This window comes from Cygnus atratus, chromosome 4, assembly GCF_013377495.2.
Source record: "Cygnus atratus isolate AKBS03 ecotype Queensland, Australia chromosome 4, CAtr_DNAZoo_HiC_assembly, whole genome shotgun sequence".
In the NCBI taxonomy this organism is placed as follows: Eukaryota; Metazoa; Chordata; class Aves; order Anseriformes; family Anatidae; genus Cygnus; species Cygnus atratus.
The window spans coordinates 16,575,500-16,596,996 of NC_066365.1; the positions used below are offsets into that span (position 1 = coordinate 16,575,500).

Here is a 21,497-nt window from a genome sequence, read left to right on the forward strand (position 1 = left end):
CGGAGGCTGTTGACGGGCTCAGGATGAGCTGCCGCAGCCCACCTGGCCCCCAGTGGCTCTCCACGAGCCCGCTGGGAAAGGCAGCCCCAGCCCGAAGCACCTCATCTGCTGCACAGGAGCCTTTGTCCAACAGCGTCACTCGTACCCTAGCTTGGACAGGGGAGGGGATGGCCAGGATTGGGGCAGGAGAGCAAAGACACCAGGCTCATCCCCAAACAAACCCGGCTGCAGCAGGTGCTGCGCTCGCAGTGCAGCTCGCCAGATGACACGAGTCGCTCTCGTTTCAATTTTAATCGGATGTCTCCCGAGCAGGGCACAGTTAATTTGCTGCTCGCCTGGCAGCAGCTGCTGCTTGTTTTGATGGAGTCACCATGACTCAGGAGGTGACGCTCGCTCCCTCCACATCTGCTCGCTGTGGCCTCCCGCGTCGCCGGTGGGTGACTTCACTTATTTTCCCCCGGCAGGCTGCAGGCAGCGCCGCTCGGGAGATGCAAAACACGCCTGCTTTCTGCAAACACCGTCCCGCAAGAGCACGGCAGCTTTCCCCTGTGAAAAACTTCATCGATGCAGAAGGGCCCCTGCTCCACTGCCTGACCACCCTCAGGTGAAGGGTGCTGGATCTTGGTTCACCTGGGAATTTCTAGAAAGCACGCACATAAAAGGAGGCCACAGCACACGGCATAATTTGTTTTAATACACATTGTTTTACATTTATGGCACTGAGAAAAGTGCTTCAGAAAGAGATAATTAAGCAAGCTACAGTAAATGCTATCATCCGATTCCTAATATTTCAGACATAAAGGGGCACTGCCAGATCAAGTCTGTTGCTTTACAATAGAGCAAGTTAAAGACGAGTAGTTGTACCGCAAAGAGAAACTGTTGTCACGTTCCCCTGACATTTCATGCAACTGGGACACTGCACATTCTGAAATTCTCAGAAACGAAGAACTTTCTGTGATACTTAGTTCGCAAAACACTTTGGGCAGGATATCACACAGAAGAGAAGGGGGGGAGGTTTTGTTTTTCAGAAGAAAGCATTTCTCCATCGTACCTTCTCTGACCACAATGAAGATGCCACATAAAAAAAAAATAGTAATAATAAATCACAGAAACCTGGTGCCTGTGCTACTCGAGTCCCTCTCTGAACTGCTGTTACTTTAGCAAACACCCCAGGCTCAGATGGATTAGTCAGCCCAATATTAGTCTGACAAGACAATGGTACGTGCTCCATTTAATGTTACCTAACCAGCAAAACATCAAGCTACCTGCCTGCCTAAAGCCCTTTGTAAGAGAACAAAACAACCGAGGATCAAAAGCCGTGTGAATGTAACTGCAGCTGGCAAAGGAATCTGCATGAAGAGACACCAGGTGGGGTGGACCCTTGGGAGAGGGGCAGCCTTGCGTGATTTTTAGGCCATTCATCACATGTACCCACGCAGACCAGTGTTGCTTTTAAAATGGAAGTTTGTACCGTGCATGTGTGCACGTCAACAAATCAAAGTAAGGGATGCAATTTCTGCAAGCTTCCATCCGCTTGCACCGATGGCTCCAAAGCCCTAGAACAAACACGTCATTTCAAAGAACAAAATGTTCTCATGCAAAACTTTGCAGATGTCAGCATTATGTAAAAGGCCACTCTTAAAGCTCCCAATTTTCCCCCACAGCTGCAGCCAGAACAGCTATACCTCCACCCCGCGTTACACTCACAACCTTCGGCTGCCCCAGAACACGCTCTGCTCTGACAGCTGCTGCTTACAGCAGTTTCCCATTTTGCACCTCACTAGTTATGCTGCCGAGCTGTCTCCTCCCTGGCGGGGTAAACCACTCTCTCCAGAGACTGACCCTTGCTGGTATCGCACCGCCCGATGGGGAGCTTCCCAACTGCGTGGTGCCCCAGGTACTAGGGAGGGGGACACTGCTTGCAGAACTCCTTTGCACCAGCACAAAATCTTCGCTGTCGGTGTGACAACTCTGAGTTAACTTTTACTGAAAATTTATTATTATTATTTTTTAATAGATAGCCTCTTCCACAGTAAGGTCTTCCATGTCCAGCCGTATGTAGCACGTATCTTAGTCACTGCTACTCCGCAGGCTGCTTGGATTTTCCATCTTGGGCAGTATTATACGATTCACAGTTTGTACACTTCATGCCTAGGAGATGGAACTGCACTGTAGAGCGGGCATTGCAATCATTACAAAGGATCTACGTATATAGGAAAGAAGGAGAGAGAGAGAGGCTGTAGCATCAACAGGACACTCAACAACATAGTACAACTATGCTTTTAGCAACTACAGAACTGCCTTGCCATCAGGGCACAACGCCAAAAATATTTTCATGTTAAAGGCAGCAGAAGAATATACAGGGCTGATTTAACTTTTCAGTTTGCAGCTACAGGGACAGACATGCCTTAGCTTCTCTTTATGTAGCAAAACACCAGAGAAAACCTCAAGTCAAAACGAGAGCAGATTAACAACAGCTACCAACATTAGCTAGTCTGCTATGTAAGACAAAGCGAATGCTCTTCTCAAAACGAGCAGTGAAGAGATTTTCCATAACGCTCTGACTCAAAGAGTCAGTAAGATGTGCTGCCTAAACCAGAACAGATGCAAACAGAACATCAATGATCTGAGTGGTTTAATTCAGTCTTACTAGCAAGCAGCACCCAGTTTCACAGTTCTGAGGTAACAGAAAGGAAACAGAAGTTGGTATTTGCCAGCCCTGCACAAATCAATAGCTGAGTATTTTTGCAGAAAAAAAGAAAACACAGAACATGAAGCTCCAATGTATGAAAAAATGAAATATTTCTGCTTTTTGCTATGACAGCACCTAATGCTACAGAAGAAAGCAAGATACTTCCAAAGACCGAGCCATTTCTCCACTGTGTGATATTATGGCATTTTCTGTTTTTATTTTGTTGTTGGGTGTTGTTTTTTTGTTTTGTTTGTTTTGCTAGTGGCACGAAGGGTGCCTTTGTTTATAAATCCAATAGATCACACCGTAAGCTGACACATGACAGCTCTTTATCATTCCCTGAGTCAGGCTGGCTTCTGATCCAGGACAAGTTCCTACTGCCCTCTACCGCCAGTACGGGAGAGATGCAGATCTGCCAAGAGCAGAGGCATGCACCCATCTCTTACCTCCACCATTATGTTCTGATACTCTGTGGGCATAGGAGTCTGTGCTACTTCATCATCCAGCTGCCGCCAGTACCTTCTCATATCTAAAGCCGAGTGCATGCACAAAGGACATCTGTAACCTCTGGCAAAGGAGGGAAAAAAGTCTAATTCAGAAGATGGAGAAGGGCTATGGAACAACAAAGGTCAAGTTTCTCATCATACAAGTCAGAGAGAAACACCACAAACCGAAAGTTCTTGCAAACAGAGCTGGAAATTAAAAGCCCCCTTTCCCTTCAGGAGTTGCCCTGAAATTACTGGGTGCTGGCACCATGATCTTGGCCCCTCCAAGACATCTGCTTGGATTAAACCATACACAGACAAGAGAGGTTTATAAATACTTACTCCTTTAACATCTCCTCATAACATGTTCTGAAACGAAAATAGAATGAGAGGTTCAGTAAGAAGAATGCAGCTACTGACCAGTAACACATCTGTGCTACCAACCCAATGCATTTGGACTGAACAAAGGGAAAAGGCACATAGCTATCCCCAGACCATAAGTTAAAAAACATCCTGAGTCCAAGTGAAAAGAAAGCTTCCCCACAAAACCATTTGGTACTTAGGCAAACAAGCAGAGATAAAGCACATTTGATTCCATTCTAAGGTCTTCTAAAGTAATGTGAACGAACAGATTCAGAAATATGTCAAGGGTTGTGTCATTCAATTTTGCTAAAAAAAAAAAAAAAAAACAGACTTTGACATATCACAAGGTAAATTTAAGGTAGATGGGAGCTGAGGGAAGATTCAATCTGGAGAGGCCTCTGTCAAACATGGAGGCCATTAACTTTGCACACAGAGAAAAATGTGGAAGGGAAAGTGTCTTCTATCTCAAGGTTACAGTGGGAGCAGGATGGAAGGGAAACAGGTGGCCCTGCTGTAATCATCCTTCCAAAGACACCTAGTGCCACCTAACACTACACAACAAAAGCCCTATAGAGTAGACAGGCTTTGTAGTGTAACAAAGTATTCCATGGCCTTGGAGGTGCCTAAGGAAACTCAGCAGAGAAAAAAAAAAAACAGAATGAATCCTCTACCACCACCAAGATTCAGTGGATTGTGGAAGGAAGACATCTTTTCTGAAGAAAGTACTTCCTGATAAAATGCCACTCTACCACATGACTCCCTTCGAAACCAAGCATGCACATCAACAAGGCCTGTAGTGCTGCTGAACACAATCATAGAATAATTACAGTTGGAAAAGCCCTCCACGACCATCTGGTCCAACCACCCCCCTACCACCAACGTCACTCACTAAGCCATGTCCCCAAGCACCACGTCCAACCCTTCCTTGAACACCCCCAGGGACGGTGACTCTACCACTTCCCTGGGCAAACTGTTCCAATGGCTGACTGCCGTTTCTGAGAAGAAATGTCTTCTCATTTCCAACCTGAACCTCCTCTGGCACACCTTGAGGCCATTCTCCCTAGTCCTATCACTAGTTATCTACAAGAAAAGGCCGACCCCCAGCTCCCAACAACTTCCTTTCATTTGTAGAGAGCAAAAAAGGTCTCCCCTGAGCCTCCTCCAGACTAAACGACCCCAGTTCCCTCAGCTGCTCCTCATAGGACTTGCGCTCCAGGTCCTTCACCAGCTTCGTAGCCCTTCTCTGGGCATGCTGCAATAAGCAGCGCACACTAGGCGGCAGGTATTTCCAGTGCTCAAATATTTGCAATGCTTTACTTGTGCAGAAGATGACCACATGGCAGAACACGAGCTTCAACACGGGATGTGTGAATATCCTGTTTCAAGACAAGTATTAGACAAAAGAAAAAAAAAATATTAAATTCAAGGACAGCCAACAATACATCCAATTGCAAGAGTCAAAAAGAAGTAGCTCACCTCCAAACATATTGGACAATCCTGTCTGGAGACATTTTCGATGCACTTTGCAAAGACAAAGAAAAAGGTTAATCTACTATATGGTTATTTACCTTTTTTTTAAACACCAAAATTCCTAGAAACAGATAAGAAAGAATGCATAAAACATTGTTTTCATTTATGCTCGACGTTCTGAAGATTAACAGGTGGCTTAGCATAACAATAATAAAAAAACACATCTTGGAAGTATACATAGGGAAGTGGCTCCCAAAACTTGCCTAGCTCTCCCCGTGCTGCAGCAGGGACACGAGCTCAGATTTAAACAACGTCAAGGTCTGCAATCAGCAGCAACTTCCGGAAGAAGTTGGGTGGAAGGAGACCAAGGCGTGTTTCCTATGTGTGTTTTCCTTCAGCTGTGGGCAAAGCCAGCCCAGAAGCGGTTTGTTTGGGATAGGTGCACTTAGAGAAAGACTTGAGCCCGCTGCCTGCGTGTGCTGGGATCAAGCCAAGGCAGCCAGCTTTTGTTAGCAAAAACTCATTGTTTTTCAAAGGAAGGAATAAACCGTCGCGTTCCTACCTTGTGCTTTCCTCGAAGGCTCAAGCTTAGACACAAGTTGCATTTTGAGCAGTGGAAGAAATCCTCCTTTGGGCCAATCCTGAGGAGACGCGCACCAGGTCAGCAGCCGCCTCCCACCCCGACCCCAACCCCCAAGGGGCGCGGCTCGGCCGGGGGTCGCGCACCTGCAGATGCCGCACTCGTCGCAGTGGTACTGCTTCTTGTCGCGGTCGAAGAGGTGGCACACGCCGCAGTAGTACTCGCCGAAGAGGCTCTGGCAGCCCTCGCAGCGCTGCTGGGCCTGCCGGGGACGCGACGCCGGGGGACCCGGGGGTGAGGTGCGCGGCCCAACATGGCGCCGCCGCCCCCCACCCCCCGCCATGTCGGCGCCCTGCCGCCCCCCCCGCCCCGGCGCCCACCTTCTGGAGGAGGCGGCAGCGGCTGCACTGCACCTCGGCCACGCGGAAGCGGTCGAGCCGGTGCTCCTCGGCGCCGTCGTGGCACAGGCGGCAGGGGTACAGCTTCCCGCAGCACGGCGCCTGCAACGAGCACGGCTCGGCTCAGCGCCCGGCCCGGCTCCGAGCCCCCCGCCCGCCCCGCCGCCGCCTCACCCGCAGCAGGCAGCCCCGCCGGTAGTGCTCGCAGCCGCCCTCCTGCTCCCCGCCCGCCGCCATGGCTCGGCTCGGCTCGGCACGGCCCGGCACAACGCCCCGCCGCCGCGCCGCCCCTTCCGCTGAGGGAGGCCGGGCTGCCCGGCTGCCTCCTCCGGGAGCGTTGGGCTGGCGGCTCGGCCCGGGGAAGGCGTTTCGGGGGCGTTTCAGCTCGCAGAAGCCAGCTGGCGTCTTGTATTTCCCTTCTTTCCAGGGCCGTCCGACACCACCCCGAAAGGCTGCTGACCGAGGAACTATCCGGAACAGCTCTCCTCCACAAGGGAAGGGAAAACGAGGAGGGGGTGCCGGGGTCATACAGCCCGCGGACCTCACGGGACCCCAACCAGCAGGGCTATTCAAGTCCGAGCTAGGGTGGTAAGAGGCAAACTGCAGAGGACCTGTCTGGATGCTGCTGAGGGCAATGAGGAACCTGTGCTTGTAGAGGTGGTTGCAAGAAAACTAGATCATAGTTAATAAAAACTAGATCTAGTTAATAAAAACTCCAAAAATCCTGTTTTTCAACACAGGCAATGCCACCAATACAAATGAGCAGATATAACGCCAAGTTTACATCCAGTGAAGACTAGGTGAGCACCTTTTACGTATGCAGTCACACACTCATACCAAGAAATTTGGAATTTTAATATCCTTTTATTTAAAAATTGTAACGTACCTGTCAAAACAGCATAGCAACAGAGCTCTAAATATGATGACATTCATACTGTATTCTGCCATGATACATCAATGAGCCTATTTTGTGGAAAGGCAACAAATTCGAAAGTTAACTACGCCATTCAGGGGTGTGAGCTGTGACAGGTTGCCAGAACACAGGGCTGAAGGCAGCACAGGGATACCACAGAACTGCCCAAAGCCAGCTGAGAGCAGGTAAGCAAAAGTGGACACATAACAGTCCAAAGATAAAAGCGATCTGTTCTTTTTCTCCCCACAAGCCGCTGTTGAGGTTTATACTTCCAAGTCCCATTCCCCCAAGGGACCTAAAGGACTATGACTTACTAAAGGACTAAGTGACTTGCTGAGCACTCACAAAAACCTTTCCACATGCCATCTGCATCGCAGTTCAGTATTTTTTGCCGATATTCTTCCTTCACCATTAACAGAAGACACACGCTCATCCAGTGCAGCCAGACAACAGGCCCAGTTTAACACCCAGAAGTCTGGGGGAAGAGAGCATGGAGGGAAAAGGAACCTAACACAAGTTCACACATGCTGCTGAGCAGAGCGAGGGTTTCAAAGGAACAGTTAGGAACATTTACACATTTAAATTTCTTGCACATTTTTTTCGTGCATATTTTTGCCAAGGCAAAGGTGCTTTCCAATACAGAGCAGGTAGCCCACCAAAATATACCAAATTCAGCAGCTATCTGCTTTTGTCACCACCCATTTAAAAAGAACCCCCCCCCTTGTGAGGGCAGTAGTTAAAACAAAAGAAAGCCCAGCCTCCTCTGAAATTCTCCAGAGCAGCTTCTGCCCAATACACACTGACAACCACTATTTCTTTCTGAGCAGCCTGCCAAGATCTGGCCCTAAGCCAGGAAGTCAGCATTTTGAGAGCTGTTTCGCATGCAAGAAATCCAGCAGCAATGGCTGCGAGAGCTCTGTCCTCGGACTGGACCCAAGCCACTTCCCACCGCAGTCCAGTGGCTAACATGAGAGTAAGAGGTCCTCCTCTCTTCTCCAGAGACCGCGTGGTGTTAGCACCTGGAGACTTGGGTGGGTTGTTCCCACTGTGTCAGCCACCTGCATCAAGAGGAGAAAAGCAGGATGATGCAGGCAAACAAAAACACGGAGGTATTCCCTGGTGACAGGCTTCCTTTACTTTTATTCATTACAAGCTGTGCACTTACACCTTTGTGTTTCACAGATGAAACAGCTTTAGTAAGATTCCTTTTTCCCCACTTATATTACCAGGATTGCTTCTTCTTTCTTCCTAGTAGCATTAAGCCATCACATCACGTGCATGTGTGTGCCAAATACACTCACCTAGATTAAGAGCACGTGCAGTACTTGTGCACAAGACTAAAAAGACATTTCAGAGTTAGCAGTTGCTCCTCTGCCTCAAAGAGGAAACACCAAAGCCCAAACTATAAAATTAAGATGCACAGATTGCACCTGCACATTAACAGTCTTGCCATGACAAGCCCATCTATGCAGGACACAAGGTTCCAATGAAGCCAGCAAGATTTTGGAGCACAGCCTCTGAGGAGCCTTTCAGAGCACCTTGCCTCCTTCCCCCCCCTTCTCCTCCCCAACTTCTGCTCCCTTTGCAAGGTGCAATTGTTCCGTCCAGCCTCAGTGAGATCACCAAGAGTAAAAACCCTCAGCAAACCACTGGAGTTCTTGCTTTCAAGAGACATGAGAGAAACTCTGTCATATACAAGATTCCCTGGAAGAAGTTGAGCAACAAGAGGTAACAATATCTCAACAAACAAACAAACAGAAAAGAACAGAAACAAAAACAAAAAACACCAACCCGACAACCTTTTCTTTGATTTTTTTTTTCAGACAAAACCACTTTGAGAACTGCTCAACAGCTACAGTAATAAACTTAGATCAAGTTAAATTGCATGACATCATTATTAAGCAGCTATTTCCCTTTTTGTTACTCTACCAGCTTCAACTCCCAGATTAACGAGTGAATTAATTTCCAACACCACTGCCCAGCACTTCAGCCCAAAAAATGATTTACCTGCCCCAGCCCGTTTCAATATCTGTAAAGAAAGCTGCATGCGGTCCTCAGTAAGCAGTCTTCACACCCAGAGTGTGAAATGTAAAAGGATTTTCCCATCACACCTCCCAGCTAGTTAAGTGTTTATGAAACAACCCATCTGAAAGACACCAGGAGGCTCTCCTGTAGAAATTAAAGCCTACCTTTTAAAGGCAAGTGTGATCTTCTCTGTAATGCTAGTGCTCAACTCTAGGGAAACCGGCTTCTGATGCATCAGGCATCGAGTTCCCTGACATCTGTCAATTGGGAAAGAAATTTTTCAAATTCCAATTGTAGTATCGTATAGGGAGAACAACAAGAAACCACCTTCTAGGTACATATGCAATGCCAACACAACAACTGTTCTTTGATCAAATCAGACTTCAAAAAATTATGCCAAGAATACACCTTTTTTCCCTCCAGTACAGTCTGCCAAACCTCAACTGGAAGCAAGGTTGCCAAAGTGGCAGCAGACTAGGGAATTACACAACTCCCACAGCATTTCAGCGTTACTGGGGAAGTAACCTCTAAGAGTTGCAAATATTTCCCTTCTTTCTCTCCCTATGCCTGACTCCTACACTTTCTCCCTCCCTACTGTACTCATCCCCTCAATGTATAGCACAGTCAGACCAATTCTGCTCAAAACACGTTCTTCCTGTTTTTTCTTCAATTTTGGAAAATTGGGTTTACTTCCACCTCGACCCAGCCAGATGAAATTGCAACAATTCACATTGCCAGTAAAAACCACAGTATTTAGTTAACCTCAGAGAGAAAAGCAGAGCCCCATGTTTCATCTGTGACCCTTCTCCTTCCCCCCCCAGCTCAAGGCCTCCGATGTTTCTACTTAGACACTTGAGAAACCAAGACAAGTTTTGCTTCTGTTAAGAGCCAGGCAGAAACCTTGTGGGTCACACTGTTCAGAAAATCCTGAACCAAAGAAAAACACAGCACCAAGAATTATTTTATTCCTTTTTTACCTGCTGTGAGGCCAGACTTGGGTTATGGAGATCAATAGCAGCAAGGTAGGGGACCCGTGACTCTGAAACTGTTTTATTTTCCTTTTTGGGATATCTGGGATGCCATGCTGCAAAATGCAACCAATGCATACAGTGTTAAAGAAACCAGAGCTGACTGTTGTAATGCAGACTGCCTTCTGCCACTGATTTAGGATCAAGGTTTTATGCAGAGGACATTAAAGCTCATACCTTCCACTCCTCTCAGTTCAGGGAGAAGATTTAATTCTGGCAAACGCACATCTGCCTTGGAGAATTCCCATTTTTTCTTATTTGCCTGAAGGATGTTCTTGTCATTAGAAACCTGAAATGAATTATAAGTGCCAGCTTGTGCAGAATATAAAAAACAAAGCTATTTTCAAGTTTCAAACTTAAAATTTATCAACACAGCATTATTCTGCTGTTGTTGGAACTTGCACAGTAGTAAAATAAAAGAGTATGCCATGTTTAAAGGAATTCATTCTGATTAAATGTAATTTACACATTAAAGACCAACAGAATGGCCACAACAGAACGAACAAACAAACAAACAACAACAACAAAAACAATGTTGATCATCTAAATGAGACTGCTTTCAAAGAGACAAAATACAATGGAGAATGGCTCAGATTAGTTCTCTGGAAACAGTCAAATATTCCTGCTAATACGGAAAAATATTATCTAGGAAGTGAGTGCAATGGAGAACTTTGTATTTCACTTGTTTTCATTAGCAACTTCACATGCATTTGTGACCTGACTAAATGAAGCCTTGAAAAAGTTAAATCAAAATCCTAAGCTCTGCTTCAGCAGTGCAGCACACAGAGTCCACTCTTTCTGTCCAGACAAGATGTCATGGATATATTCCACGGCTCCAGGTATATATATAATCCAGGTATCCTGTGTTGGACTGCTCCCTCCCTTCCTTTAAAAAAAAAAAGTCCTCTAACATAAAACGTGTTTAATGTAAGATAATATTAACAAAGGATAGTGGATGACACAACTGTTGGAAAAAAGGGCTGAAGAACACAATATTTCTAGTTGAGAGTTATGGTGAAGGCTGCAACAGAAGGGATTCTAGACAATACAGCACATACTTCAGAATTTTCTTTTTTACTTAGTCAAGGGGGAAAGACACAACTTACCGATGTCAAGCTTACACTATAATGGCCTGCTGGAGAACGCTTCCTTTGCTTTAGAAATGGGTTCAAGTATTTTTTACTCTTTTCATCAACTCTGTAATGAAAAGTGACCCAAACTTTGTATTAACCAGGGTAACATGGTAAATATAAATACAAACAAATTTAAGACACCCAGAACCACTGACATTAAACAGTAAGCGAAAAGGCCCGAAGGGATAACACTCTCCATGGGCCCAGCTAACAAAAAAGTTTCATCCAAAGGACTCAGAGAAAGGCCAGTATCACAGCTGCTGGCAAGCTGTTGCTGTCCAGCAGTGCTTTGCCAAATGCAGAAACACAGAGACCCCCTGGCTGCGTGGACCCTCAAAGCTGCTCGAGGTGAAGCCAGGCTTTCTAACCCATGTACAATCCTCCTCCCAAGAGCTGCTCCTAGCTGCATCCTGTCCCAAACCCCCTTCTCGCACTCCCACATCATCCCCTTGCACCTCCCTCAGCACACTGCAGCTTCTCAGCAGCAGGGTCAATAGACACAAGCTTCTCCAGCTCTGCTCCCATACCTGTAGTTATGGTTTCCAGGCACAGGCCCCATCCCAGCCATAGTGGGAGAAATGTTCTGGTTGATGGGAGGAATAACTATGCCTGCGTTCTTGCCATAGTCCAAGCTGCTGCTGGAATCTTTTAGGCTGGTTTGAGGGCCTATTTTAAATGGGTTGATTGCACTGTCATACAGGGAGCTGTGGTTGGAAGATCGCTCTGCTTTCTCTCCATCAGCTTTACTGCACTTCACTTTGAACAGCTTTGCATCACTGCTCTTTGGGTCAATGTTGAAATCCTGTTTGGGAAGATAAGCATCATACTTCTTTTATAGTTATGTTTAAAAAGTAACTTAGAGCTGCGCATGCAGGAAAAAGTCAAAAGCCTAAACCTGCACAACTCTGCAAGGATCTGATGGAGATGGCATTGTTTTTAGTAGTGAGATAGAAAACCTGCTTGCCATTACACTTGGAAGGAGGAAACTTGTCAGGGTTCCAGCACCCTCTGTAAATAAGTCACCTTGGGATGTAATCGGAAGTGATGGAGGAAGAACAGCCGTATCATGTGTCACTTCCAAAGAAATAAGAACCAAGCCCAATGTCACCTCAATGTCACTCTGAAGCCTCTAGTCCTTTGTATCTGATTGAAAGCAAAATATGCAGTTTTGGAGACAGGACTTTAACACAGGTAAACAGACGCATACAAATATGTTTTGCTCATCCAACACGACTTACACTTTCTAACTGATTCTCCCTTCAGCTCTGTATTTGCCAGTAACTGCATCGCGATGCATTTTACTGACAAGGGACTGACCAAATAGCCACCTGGACACTGTCCAGCCAAGCACCAGAGCAACTCGTAGCAGTCAGTCAGCACCAAAGGCACAGAATTTCTACGCAACAGCCTGAAGGCTGTACTGCACCGAGCACCAGAGCTACAGGGGCACAGGACTGCTGTAATGTCTTGAACTGAATGACCAAGTCTTCAGCACTGTTTAGACTTACAGTGACTTACGGAGGTGAACTTCTCTGGCACATCAGTAATTTAGTTTTTTTTTTTTTAATGAAATGTAAAATTATGCTTATATTTTTGCTATGCAATTAAACTGCAGCACATACTTACATAGTGATTTTAAAAGACAAAAAAAAAAAATACAGGTTTGGAAAACAAAGATCGACTAACCTGGACACCAAGCATCTTTCTTTCTTCTAAAGCATCATCTTTATCCTTTCTGCTGATTTTTGATTTTTTTTGTAATTGATGATCTCTGGCATCTTTCTGAATCTTTAATTTAAGCTCCTGAGCAAATCTATATTACATATCATGTAAAGGGGAAGGGAGGGGGAGAGAAAAGGCTTCTGTTAATCTAAATATCATTAGTTAGTGCTCCGCCCAGGCTGTTGTTATAGCCATCCAAGTAATCAAACAAACCTTGTCTTTTTAAGCAACGAGAAGCCAACTGAATACAATTTATCCATTAAAATAAATAAAGTCTTACACATGCACACTTTCCACATCACAGTAATAAAGGAGGTTGTATCCCAGTCTGGTATAGATGTGGACACTAAATACGCTGCCAGACAATACTACCCACTACCCAAAATGCTGTGACACTGGGCGCACGCTGATGAATTAATGTTGTGACAAGGTAATGTGGTAAACATGCTACTGCACTGTGTTCCCATTCAACTGTCCTCCCATTTTTCAGGAAGGCTAAAACCAAAGAAAACCAAAACACTGGGCAACTGTCAGCTCCGCAAAATCAGCACGCGATCTTCAAGCACAACTGCTTAATTTCCTTTTAATCTTGCCCTATTTTGAGCAAGAAACGAACTGTTTACCTTTCAGCAAATCCATCCTCGTTAAAGAAATCGCACTGCAAGAGTTCAGCACAAGACGGTCTTTTGTCTGGGTCAATCTGCAAACACCTCTGTCAAACCAACGTAAACATTAGAAGGAAGATACTTCAGAAATGAAACAAAGGCTTTAATATTTCCAAATGAAGTCAAGAAAAACAGCTGCAAAGCTCCCACTTCTGGGGTCTCTTATGATGAGATAGGCCCAAGAGACATACACACTTCTTCCACCAAGAAAAGTTTAGTATTTGCCGGCTACATCCATTCTAATCACTAGGGTTCACAAAGACTGATTGCACAGGTAATACCTGCCACACTAATAGATCCCAGTAAAACTCTCTTGCTTTCAACCACATTTGTTTGGGTGAGGCTTTAGAAACTGTTTTGCTCATGAGGCATTTCAAACACAACCAGGAGTTTTTTAGGTTATTTTAGTTACCCAGCATATCAATGCTCCAGTTCATTGTGTGAAAGAAGAAAAAATCTTCAGGATCAATTACAAGTTGTATGCTTCCTAGCTCCCACACCGTAGACACAGCTCAAGAGCAAGGTGCGTGTTTGGATGTCATCCTACCCAGGCCTATTTGCTTGCAGTGCCTCCACCAGCCTGTGGAGAGGGTTGCCAGAAAACACTGTATCCACACAGCTCTGCTAGCAAGGAAAATGTAAGGAGCTGTGTATGATCCACAGAAGAGGTGCAAGGCACGCGACAAGCCTCCCTCAGAGGGTGTGCAGTGATCCTTTTGGCTCTGGGATGACTGGCTCAGTCTCCCCCATCATGCAGGACAGCAACTGAAGCATCTTTATGGTCCTCACTGACCTGCCAACCCAAGCAGTTCATCGTTGCATGGGTAGTTGAAAGCAAGCCAGATTAACAGACCTAGCCCTTTCTGCAGGCTGCATTCAGTTCCCCAAGGCAAGGGACAAGTAAACAGGGAAGCGTTTGTACTAAATTCTAGACAGAACCTCTCCAAGGAACTTCCAAAATGATCAGTTACGTACCTTGGCTAAATTCAGCACTGCAGCAGAGAGCTTGGGGTATCGTCTGTCCAGAGATTCAGCCTCCTTCACTTCAGGCAACCTCATGCCAGCAAAGTGGGGGTTTTTATAGAATAACTCTTGGTGTCTTAGAATTAAACTACCTGGAATCAAACAACCAAAGCAACCACATGGAAGAAATGCAGTCCTACAGAACGTTCAAGAGGCCAAAATACTGGATCAGCATTACTGAAAGGGCTACAATGTAGGTCACTCTCTTTCCACTCATGCACCATGACTTGATGCCATCTGTACTCACAAGCTTCTAGCCCCCCTTCATAAGAGATGCTAAGAAATCATGCTCTCAGAAACAGTTCAGCACACACCAAAGTCTCTTCCCACACCCTCTTCTCCCGTCAAGACTTATTGAACCCCTTCGTTAGTGAGCAGGCACTAGCAGCCTGACAGGCTGTTCTCACCCAGGCACTTGGTGATATGGTAGAGCTGGTCAATGTCTGAATCTCCGGGGAACAGGGGCTCTCCTGTGAGCATTTCCGTTACCAGACAGCCAATAGCCCACACATCCACAGCCCTGGAAGAAAAACATCCCAGCTCAGCACGGCTTCATTCCTCTCTTGGAGCTAAAGGCCGAGCTGGGCCAGCACCCAGCAAGTCTTCTGCAGGTTAGGAGCCCCAAGGGCAGCTTTGGCCCCATAAACAGCAAGACGGCTGTTTTCCAAGCTTACAAGTGCTCTGACGAATGCCAAGGATTCAGCTCCTGAAGCAGGCAAACACTAGAAGAAGCCTGACCAATCTGAAATCAATTTCCAAACCCCAGTGCCTTAAACATTCTAGTGCAATGTAACACATAAGAAGATTTTTGCCCTTTGGAGACCACAAAGGTAAGCCCATTTTCCTTCTGCCAGGGCACTTACCAGAAATGAACTTTAGGGACATAAAGAGCTGGACAAACAGGCCTGTGAAAGGTAGTTTAATGTCTGACATGTTTTTGCAGCACTGGAGAACCAGGTAAGAAAAATCTCATTCCTTCCACCTCCTCCCTCCTGAAATGTCTGTCTCATACCGTCTAGAGGGACTTCTCTGCCTCCCATCCAGCACTCCAGCTGTGCAGGGGGGAAGCAGCCTCCTCTGCAACTAGCACTGGCAACCAACAAGTTCCTACAGACAACAGACTAGGAACGTGGCTGGCTCAGTGTCTCCTTCTCCTCTCCTTCTGAGCCAGGAAAGCCTAGCACTGGCAGTAGTTAGCTCCAGAGAGGAGGAGAAAAGAGAAAAGCTTCAGCATTTACAAGCAAGTAACCAGCATTCCTTTAACCTGTTTGCCAAGCAAGAGTCCTCTGCCTCCCCCCAGAGCAGAGCACCCCCCAGTCCCACAGCCCTTCTGCGGCCTCCCTGCCCGTCTCCTACCTGCCGTACTTGGTATCTCCCACCAGCAGCTCTGGGGCTCGGTACCATCGGGTTGCCACGTAGTCCGTGTAAGCTTCCCCAGAAGCTGCCAATGTGCGAGCAAAACCGAAGTCACACAGTTTTACAACTCCCGACTGGGAGACTAGTATGTTCTCTGGCTTAATATCCCGATGTATTATCTGCACAGAGAAAAGCAAGTCAAGACAAATCATTTCCCCATGCTAAAATGACTGGCCCACCAGAAACGGTAGCTTTATCACATTCAGGTAAAAAAATTACATTTCTGCAGGCATGGGAAATGCACAGAGTTTATTTATCAAGCGCCATCGCAAGTGCACAGGTGAACACAAAACCTCCAGGTTTTGTACAGAATTGTTAATTTTATGCACCTCTCTGCATGTATTTACCACAGATATTTTACAGTCACACTTTATTATACTTTAAAATCACAAGTTTAGAAGTTGTAAGTATTGCATACCCTGCAGTTAAACATGAAGAGTATTTTAGGAATACATGTGAGACAGCTTCTCCAAACATACGAAGAAATATATACATATATACATCATAGTTACAAGAACACGATTAAATTGGCAAACCTGTGTTACAAATCAGTCAAAAAGGAAAACCTAAAAATGTTGAAGAAAAAAAAATAAAGCTTCTGAAAGACAGGCCGTATCCCTCTGCCAGAGGAAAGTCAGCCTTCAGTGAGGTGACACCAGCATTTGAACCCTCTGGACCTCTGGACCCTTCCTTTGAAGGACTCTCACAAGTCAGCCACTGACAGACTACTGGATTAGCTGATGTCAAGCTCTGACAGTTAGTGTGAAACTCAGTCAGGCCTTTCTGCTCAACTTCCATCTTCCAGCCCAAGCTCTATTTCTCTAAGTTTTAATAAATACCAAATATACATCTCTGTATCTCTCCATTCAAAGTTAAGTGCAGAGCGCACTTCTCATGCATACTTACGTTATGGCTGTGACAAAATGCTACTCCTCTTAAAATCTGAAATAAGTATTTCCGAACCCTGCTGTAGTCTAGTCCGTTTGGAAATGCCTCAAGATCATCAAGCACTGTGTGATCCACGAATTCAAATACCAGATACCACCGTTTCTTCTTTTTACAGACTTCCAGCAGGTTCACGAGATTCTCATGCCTGAGTTGCTGTTATAAAACAGGAAATATTTTGTGAGAGCACAAAAACATGTAATGAGTAAACTAAGACCAGACACTTTTAACTACAGCCCAGCAGATGCATTGCCCTAGAGTGCTCTTCCTGTCATAGCACCCGCATTCGTTTGTTCTTAAAATCAGCTCGCCGATATTTCAGACAGGCTTTATTTTGCCACTTTTTAAGGTAACTTGGAGGACTTCCACCACCTCCTATATGCAGACACCTGTATTTGGAACCCAGAAATAAATAAAATACTGGCTAAGGGCACTGCTTTTTGCTGCAAACAGCTCAAGAAGCAATAAACACAGCTTGTTGCTGTAACGTTGGGCTGTGTCTGAGACTCAAACTTATTTATGAGACATTCTCATAAAGGTGGCCAAGTAACTCTACGCTACCCTGCCAGCTGCCTCAAAGCAGAGTACAAGGTTCAACGCCAGCTACTCCTTCCAGATGGGATTCAAAGCACCCAAAGAATTGATGAAGACAGTTGTCAATGTTTTGTTTTAGAAATTTTTTTGCCTCTCTCAATAACCCAAAGCAGATTCATCTCTTTTCTCCCATATTTCCAATAAGTTTTGCTTTTCTTCTCTTTCATTCCTTTCTCTAGGACTTCCTTTTAAAAAATCTCTTAAATCCTCATTTCAAATAGTTCCCAAACCAGTTGCAATACCTCTGTTCTACCTAGCTGCCAGTTCATCACCAACTACTTAATATCTGTATCTTAATTTTTCTTATAAGACTGTTCAAAGACTTTTCTTTTTTGCTCTTACCATACCCAAAGCACTTCTGTTGGCACTGCCAGCACATCTACAATAAGCAAGGTGACAGAATACAAGTACACGGAATGGATAAAGTTCAGCATTCTTACCTAAAACACTCCAGTTAACAATTAAACAGCTTTGATTAAACTGTCTCTAGTGGATTCTGAGTGAAAAGTGACAAGCCAAGGATTTGAAGATTTTTGTCTTTTATTTATTTATTTATTATTATGCAGAGGGGAAAGCTGTAGATCTCAGGGACCACGACCAAGGAAGATGCAAAAGGACCGCAGACCAATGTCTCAGGAGGTCTGAAAGATGAAGATTTTGTAAAATGATGCTCAGTTAGAAATCGAGAGTGCGGGGCTGTTTTTTGTACCTTTTTGATCTGAACGCAGCACCTGAATTTGCTCGTTACGTATTGACACCTCCCAGCCCAGCATCCCTGCCTGGGCAGGTCTGCGTGGGTGAAGATGCAGGAGGACCTCTGGGTGCAGGAGCTGGGCTGCTCTGCACAAGCACTGCCCTGAACCCTGAGCCAAATCTAGCCAGGCTCTGCCTTCCCTGGCCAGCATCCCCAGGTCAGTTTTTTCCAGCACCAAGACTCGGACTCTGGCAGCTGCAAGATCGAGTGCTGTCCTATGGGCACTTCTCCACAGTGTCATCGACATGACTGGAGGTAGGGCAAAACGCTACCGGCTTTGCCAGGGGCAAATAGCAGCTGAGGTGCTAAGATCTGGCAAACACTTGTGATTTAAAAGACCAGTAAAATGTAGGCTCAGTGGAGCAACTTAACAATAAGAGGGAGAGACTGCAGCTCCCATCCTGGGGCTCAGCAGTGACCGGTTCCTCTATGCCCTTTGTGGTCACATCCATGTCCATGCAGAGGGGTGCTGTGCTAGGGAGGACTGCTGCACAGCTCATCAGCAGGTGAACTGCTTTTACAGATGCTGTCATATTCTTAATACTGCGTTTCAGAATCAAGTTCAAAGCAGCTGCAGCAATTCAATCCTCTCAGCTGTTTCCTCAAGCTCTCTTCTCAAGAATAATTTACTCCCTGCACAGGGGATCTGAAAAGATTTTGCCGTTTTCAGTACAGATTAAATTTCTGCCCAAACTCCAGAACACAAAAAATAAATAAATAAAATAAAAGGTTCACAGGGAATGAGCAAGTGAAGAAACTACAAGATTAAATCTCTTGATATTTATTCTCACTGTGAGAGGCCATTTACTGAGCTATATATGGAAAAGTCCCCCTTGCTAAGTTCCCATTTACCCAGGAAAACAAGTTAATTTCCAACACACCTAGGAGGTGGTACGTGCTTTGACTCAGTAACTAAGCGAGGCGTGCCAGCAGACAGGTACAATCCAGACTCATGCAGACTTGCTGTAAGCATTTGAGGGACTACGCTTTGAGCTGCTGGCTGCATCTCAAGCTCCAGCAAGTACACTCCTATTAACTCTAAGTGTCTACATCTCTTGCAGCAATGGCAGAGATGACTTTCTCCCCTCCTCAGCACAGGGACTGGAGTCTGGCAGACTTGGGAAGAGATTCTTGTGGAAGCCAAGTGGAGAGGCAGCAGGCTGGCACACATCCAGCACACCCCACATTCTGAGGAGAAGCCTAGATATACCCCGACTGTAATCAGACTCTCTTTCATTTCTTCACCAAAAGAATTTCTTCAGCCATGTCCTAACACTTAACACTTCCACATGTGCCCTCGCACAGGGACAGACACTTTTCTGTGCACACCGCTTTGAGAAAACACCAAGGTACCTAACACCTCTGGGGGGGAGTAAGGCAGGACAGCGCACACTTTCACTGGAGCTCAGGGAAGAAGGAAAATGCTGCTACTGCTGCTAGAGGTTACAGTGGAGAATACAGGGCCTGAAGGTGGTGAAAAAAACAACTGGAACGGATGTGTGTCCTGGCACTGAATCCCACCTGCATCCTTATCATCCTACTCATGAAGAACCGCAGCAGAAAAACCTTGCAGTGAAGCAGCTTAGGAACTTGCAAAAGCTTTCATATAAAGAACAAAGCCAGAACAGGGAGCAGGAAGACCACATGATGGAGCACTGAAGAGCACGCACACAAAACCCCCTTGTTTATCTAAAGCTCCTGGGTATTTTTCCAGAGTATCTACAGCCCATGGAGAACCTTTAATGAACTAACCCACACAATGAGACTACAGAGCTTGCCAGCACGTAACGCTGCTGATAAGAAGCCAACAGGCAGATGGGCATTTATGTGAGGATAAAGAGTCCACAACTGATAACAGACAAATCACACACTCAGGCAGCAAGAGACACAATGCCAGCTGGCTTCAGCCTAGGGGCTAACCGTTGACCTATAAGGTTCAGGAGTTTGCTGCTTGCCCTCCTCCAGCCTCTTGCAGGCAGTTCAAGCCTGCCAGGAAAGTGCCATAAAAACCCCACCGTGTTCCTAGGAGCAGATTTCCATATCAGATAACATTAGCACCCAGCCTGGTCAGGCCCACTGTCACACATCCAGGTCACCATTTACCTGCAGATTTTATAAGCTCAACATTTGCCTCGTTTTCAGCAAATCAGTAGCAGGAAGGTACTGTCTTTCGGTACACAAGGTGGAGAGGACACAATTTTTCCCAGGAAGGCATATGGAGACCTTGGGGTCACTTCGTTTTACCTTTACCTGCTGAATACCGGGCACATAAACACGCTTCTGACTGAGTCGGGGCTAGCCAGGGAAACCCAGCACAGCAGCTAGCCAGAGGGAAAAGTTCAAGGGGTAAATGAATCCACCACAGCTTGGCTGCTCGTGGGAGCACAAACAGGACCCGACCGAGCCTCACTTTGTCGTTTGTGCTTTATAAGCTGATGTACAGTGGTACTGTGTACCCCTTCTAAAAAACTTGTCAGAACTGACAAAAAATTGTCAAAACTGACAGAGTGTCTTAAATTTACACCCACCCTCCAGCTTCCCCGGGGAAAACACCACTCCTTAAATTAGGGAATCTCAAGAGGCAGTCTTTCCCCATCTAGTCTCTATGGGAAGATCTTACTCACATCCGTCAGCTCTGGACCACTAACACCTGTAACACAAGGGAAGCCCTGATCACAGACACTCAGCTCGAAGGAGACGTTTGCCTTCAGGACAACGTTTAAACACCTGTCTCAGAATTCAGTAGTGAGGAATATACCCCCAAAGCTACCAAAAAGACACCTGCGTTGTCTTTAAAATGCAGCTTCGCCCCCCGTGGCTCCCCCCGCTCACCTTCAGCAGCTTGATTTCCCTCACGGCGATCTTCCTCACCACCGTGTCATCCTCGCTTTCCAGGAACTTCTTGACGGCGACCACCTGCCCGCTCTCTTTGTTCCGGCACCTGGTCACCACCCCGTAGCTGCCTTTCCCGAGGAAGCCGAGGACCTGGTACTTCTCCATCTCCCCCCTCCTTCCCAACCCCCGGGAAGCCCGGGCAAGAGCTGGGGCTCCTCGCCCGGACCCTCACGCTGCCCGGAGAGCGCACCCCGAAGGCCCACCGGCACCGGGGCAACGGCAGCCACCTGCCGCAACGCGCAACGGCCGCCGCCACCCGCCGCAACGGCCGCCGCCGCGGGCGCCCCCTCCCGCCCTTCGCCGCAACGGTCGCCGCGGCTCTGAGGGGACGGCCGAGGGGCTCCGCCGGTCCCTGTCCCCCCCCGGAACGACGCCTCGTCCCGTCCCCCGTTACCG

General features: G+C 46.5%; 2 protein-coding genes across 2 annotated transcripts; both read right to left on the reverse strand.

Moving 5' to 3' along the window:
• Positions 1-674: 674 nt before the first annotated feature.
• Positions 675-6,312, reverse strand: RCHY1 (ring finger and CHY zinc finger domain containing 1). The gene is made up of 9 exons (XM_035549979.2): positions 6,163-6,312; positions 5,971-6,090; positions 5,737-5,852; positions 5,573-5,651; positions 5,017-5,061; positions 4,858-4,916; positions 3,520-3,546; positions 3,139-3,259; positions 675-2,203 (listed from the first exon to the last, which is right to left on the reverse strand). Exons 1-9 carry the CDS (start codon positions 6,223-6,225, stop codon positions 2,081-2,083), a joined length of 753 nt encoding a protein of 250 aa, XP_035405872.1. The 5' UTR covers positions 6,226-6,312; the 3' UTR covers positions 675-2,080.
• Positions 6,313-7,605: 1,293 nt separating this feature from the next.
• Positions 7,606-21,206, reverse strand: CDKL2 (cyclin dependent kinase like 2). The gene is made up of 13 exons (XM_035549731.1): positions 21,039-21,206; positions 16,820-17,014; positions 15,854-16,032; positions 14,905-15,017; positions 14,450-14,589; positions 13,433-13,521; positions 12,774-12,900; positions 11,615-11,889; positions 11,061-11,151; positions 10,132-10,243; positions 9,904-10,010; positions 9,091-9,183; positions 7,606-7,959 (listed from the first exon to the last, which is right to left on the reverse strand). The coding sequence occupies exons 1-12, from the start codon at positions 21,204-21,206 to the stop codon at positions 9,124-9,126; spliced, it is 1,656 nt and encodes a 551-aa protein (XP_035405624.1). The 3' UTR covers positions 7,606-7,959; positions 9,091-9,123.
• Positions 21,207-21,497: the final 291 nt, after the last annotated feature.

Bases quoted from the DNA above. Each gene is read 5' to 3' on its own strand.
- RCHY1 (XM_035549979.2), bottom strand. From the start codon at position 6,225: ATGGCGGCGGGCGGGGAGCAGGAGGGCGGCTGCGAGCACTACCGGCGG. The intron at 5,062-5,572 runs GTAGGAACGCGA...GTCTTTGCAAAG, and splicing joins GCCTTCGAGGAAAGCACAAG to TGCATCGAAAATGTCTCCAG. The intron at 3,547-4,857 runs GTAAAGCATTGC...TTTTCGTTTCAG, and splicing joins TGTGGTCATCTTCTGCACAA to AACATGTTATGAGGAGATGT.
- CDKL2 (XM_035549731.1), bottom strand. From the start codon at position 21,206: ATGGAGAAGTACCAGGTCCTCGGCTTCCTCGGGAAAGGCAGCTACGGG. The intron at 13,522-14,449 runs GTACGTAACTGA...TTGGTTTGACAG, and splicing joins CAGTGCTGAATTTAGCCAAG to AGGTGTTTGCAGATTGACCC. The intron at 9,184-9,903 runs GTAAAAAAGGAA...CCCAATTGACAG, and splicing joins CAAGTCTGGCCTCACAGCAG to ATGTCAGGGAACTCGATGCC.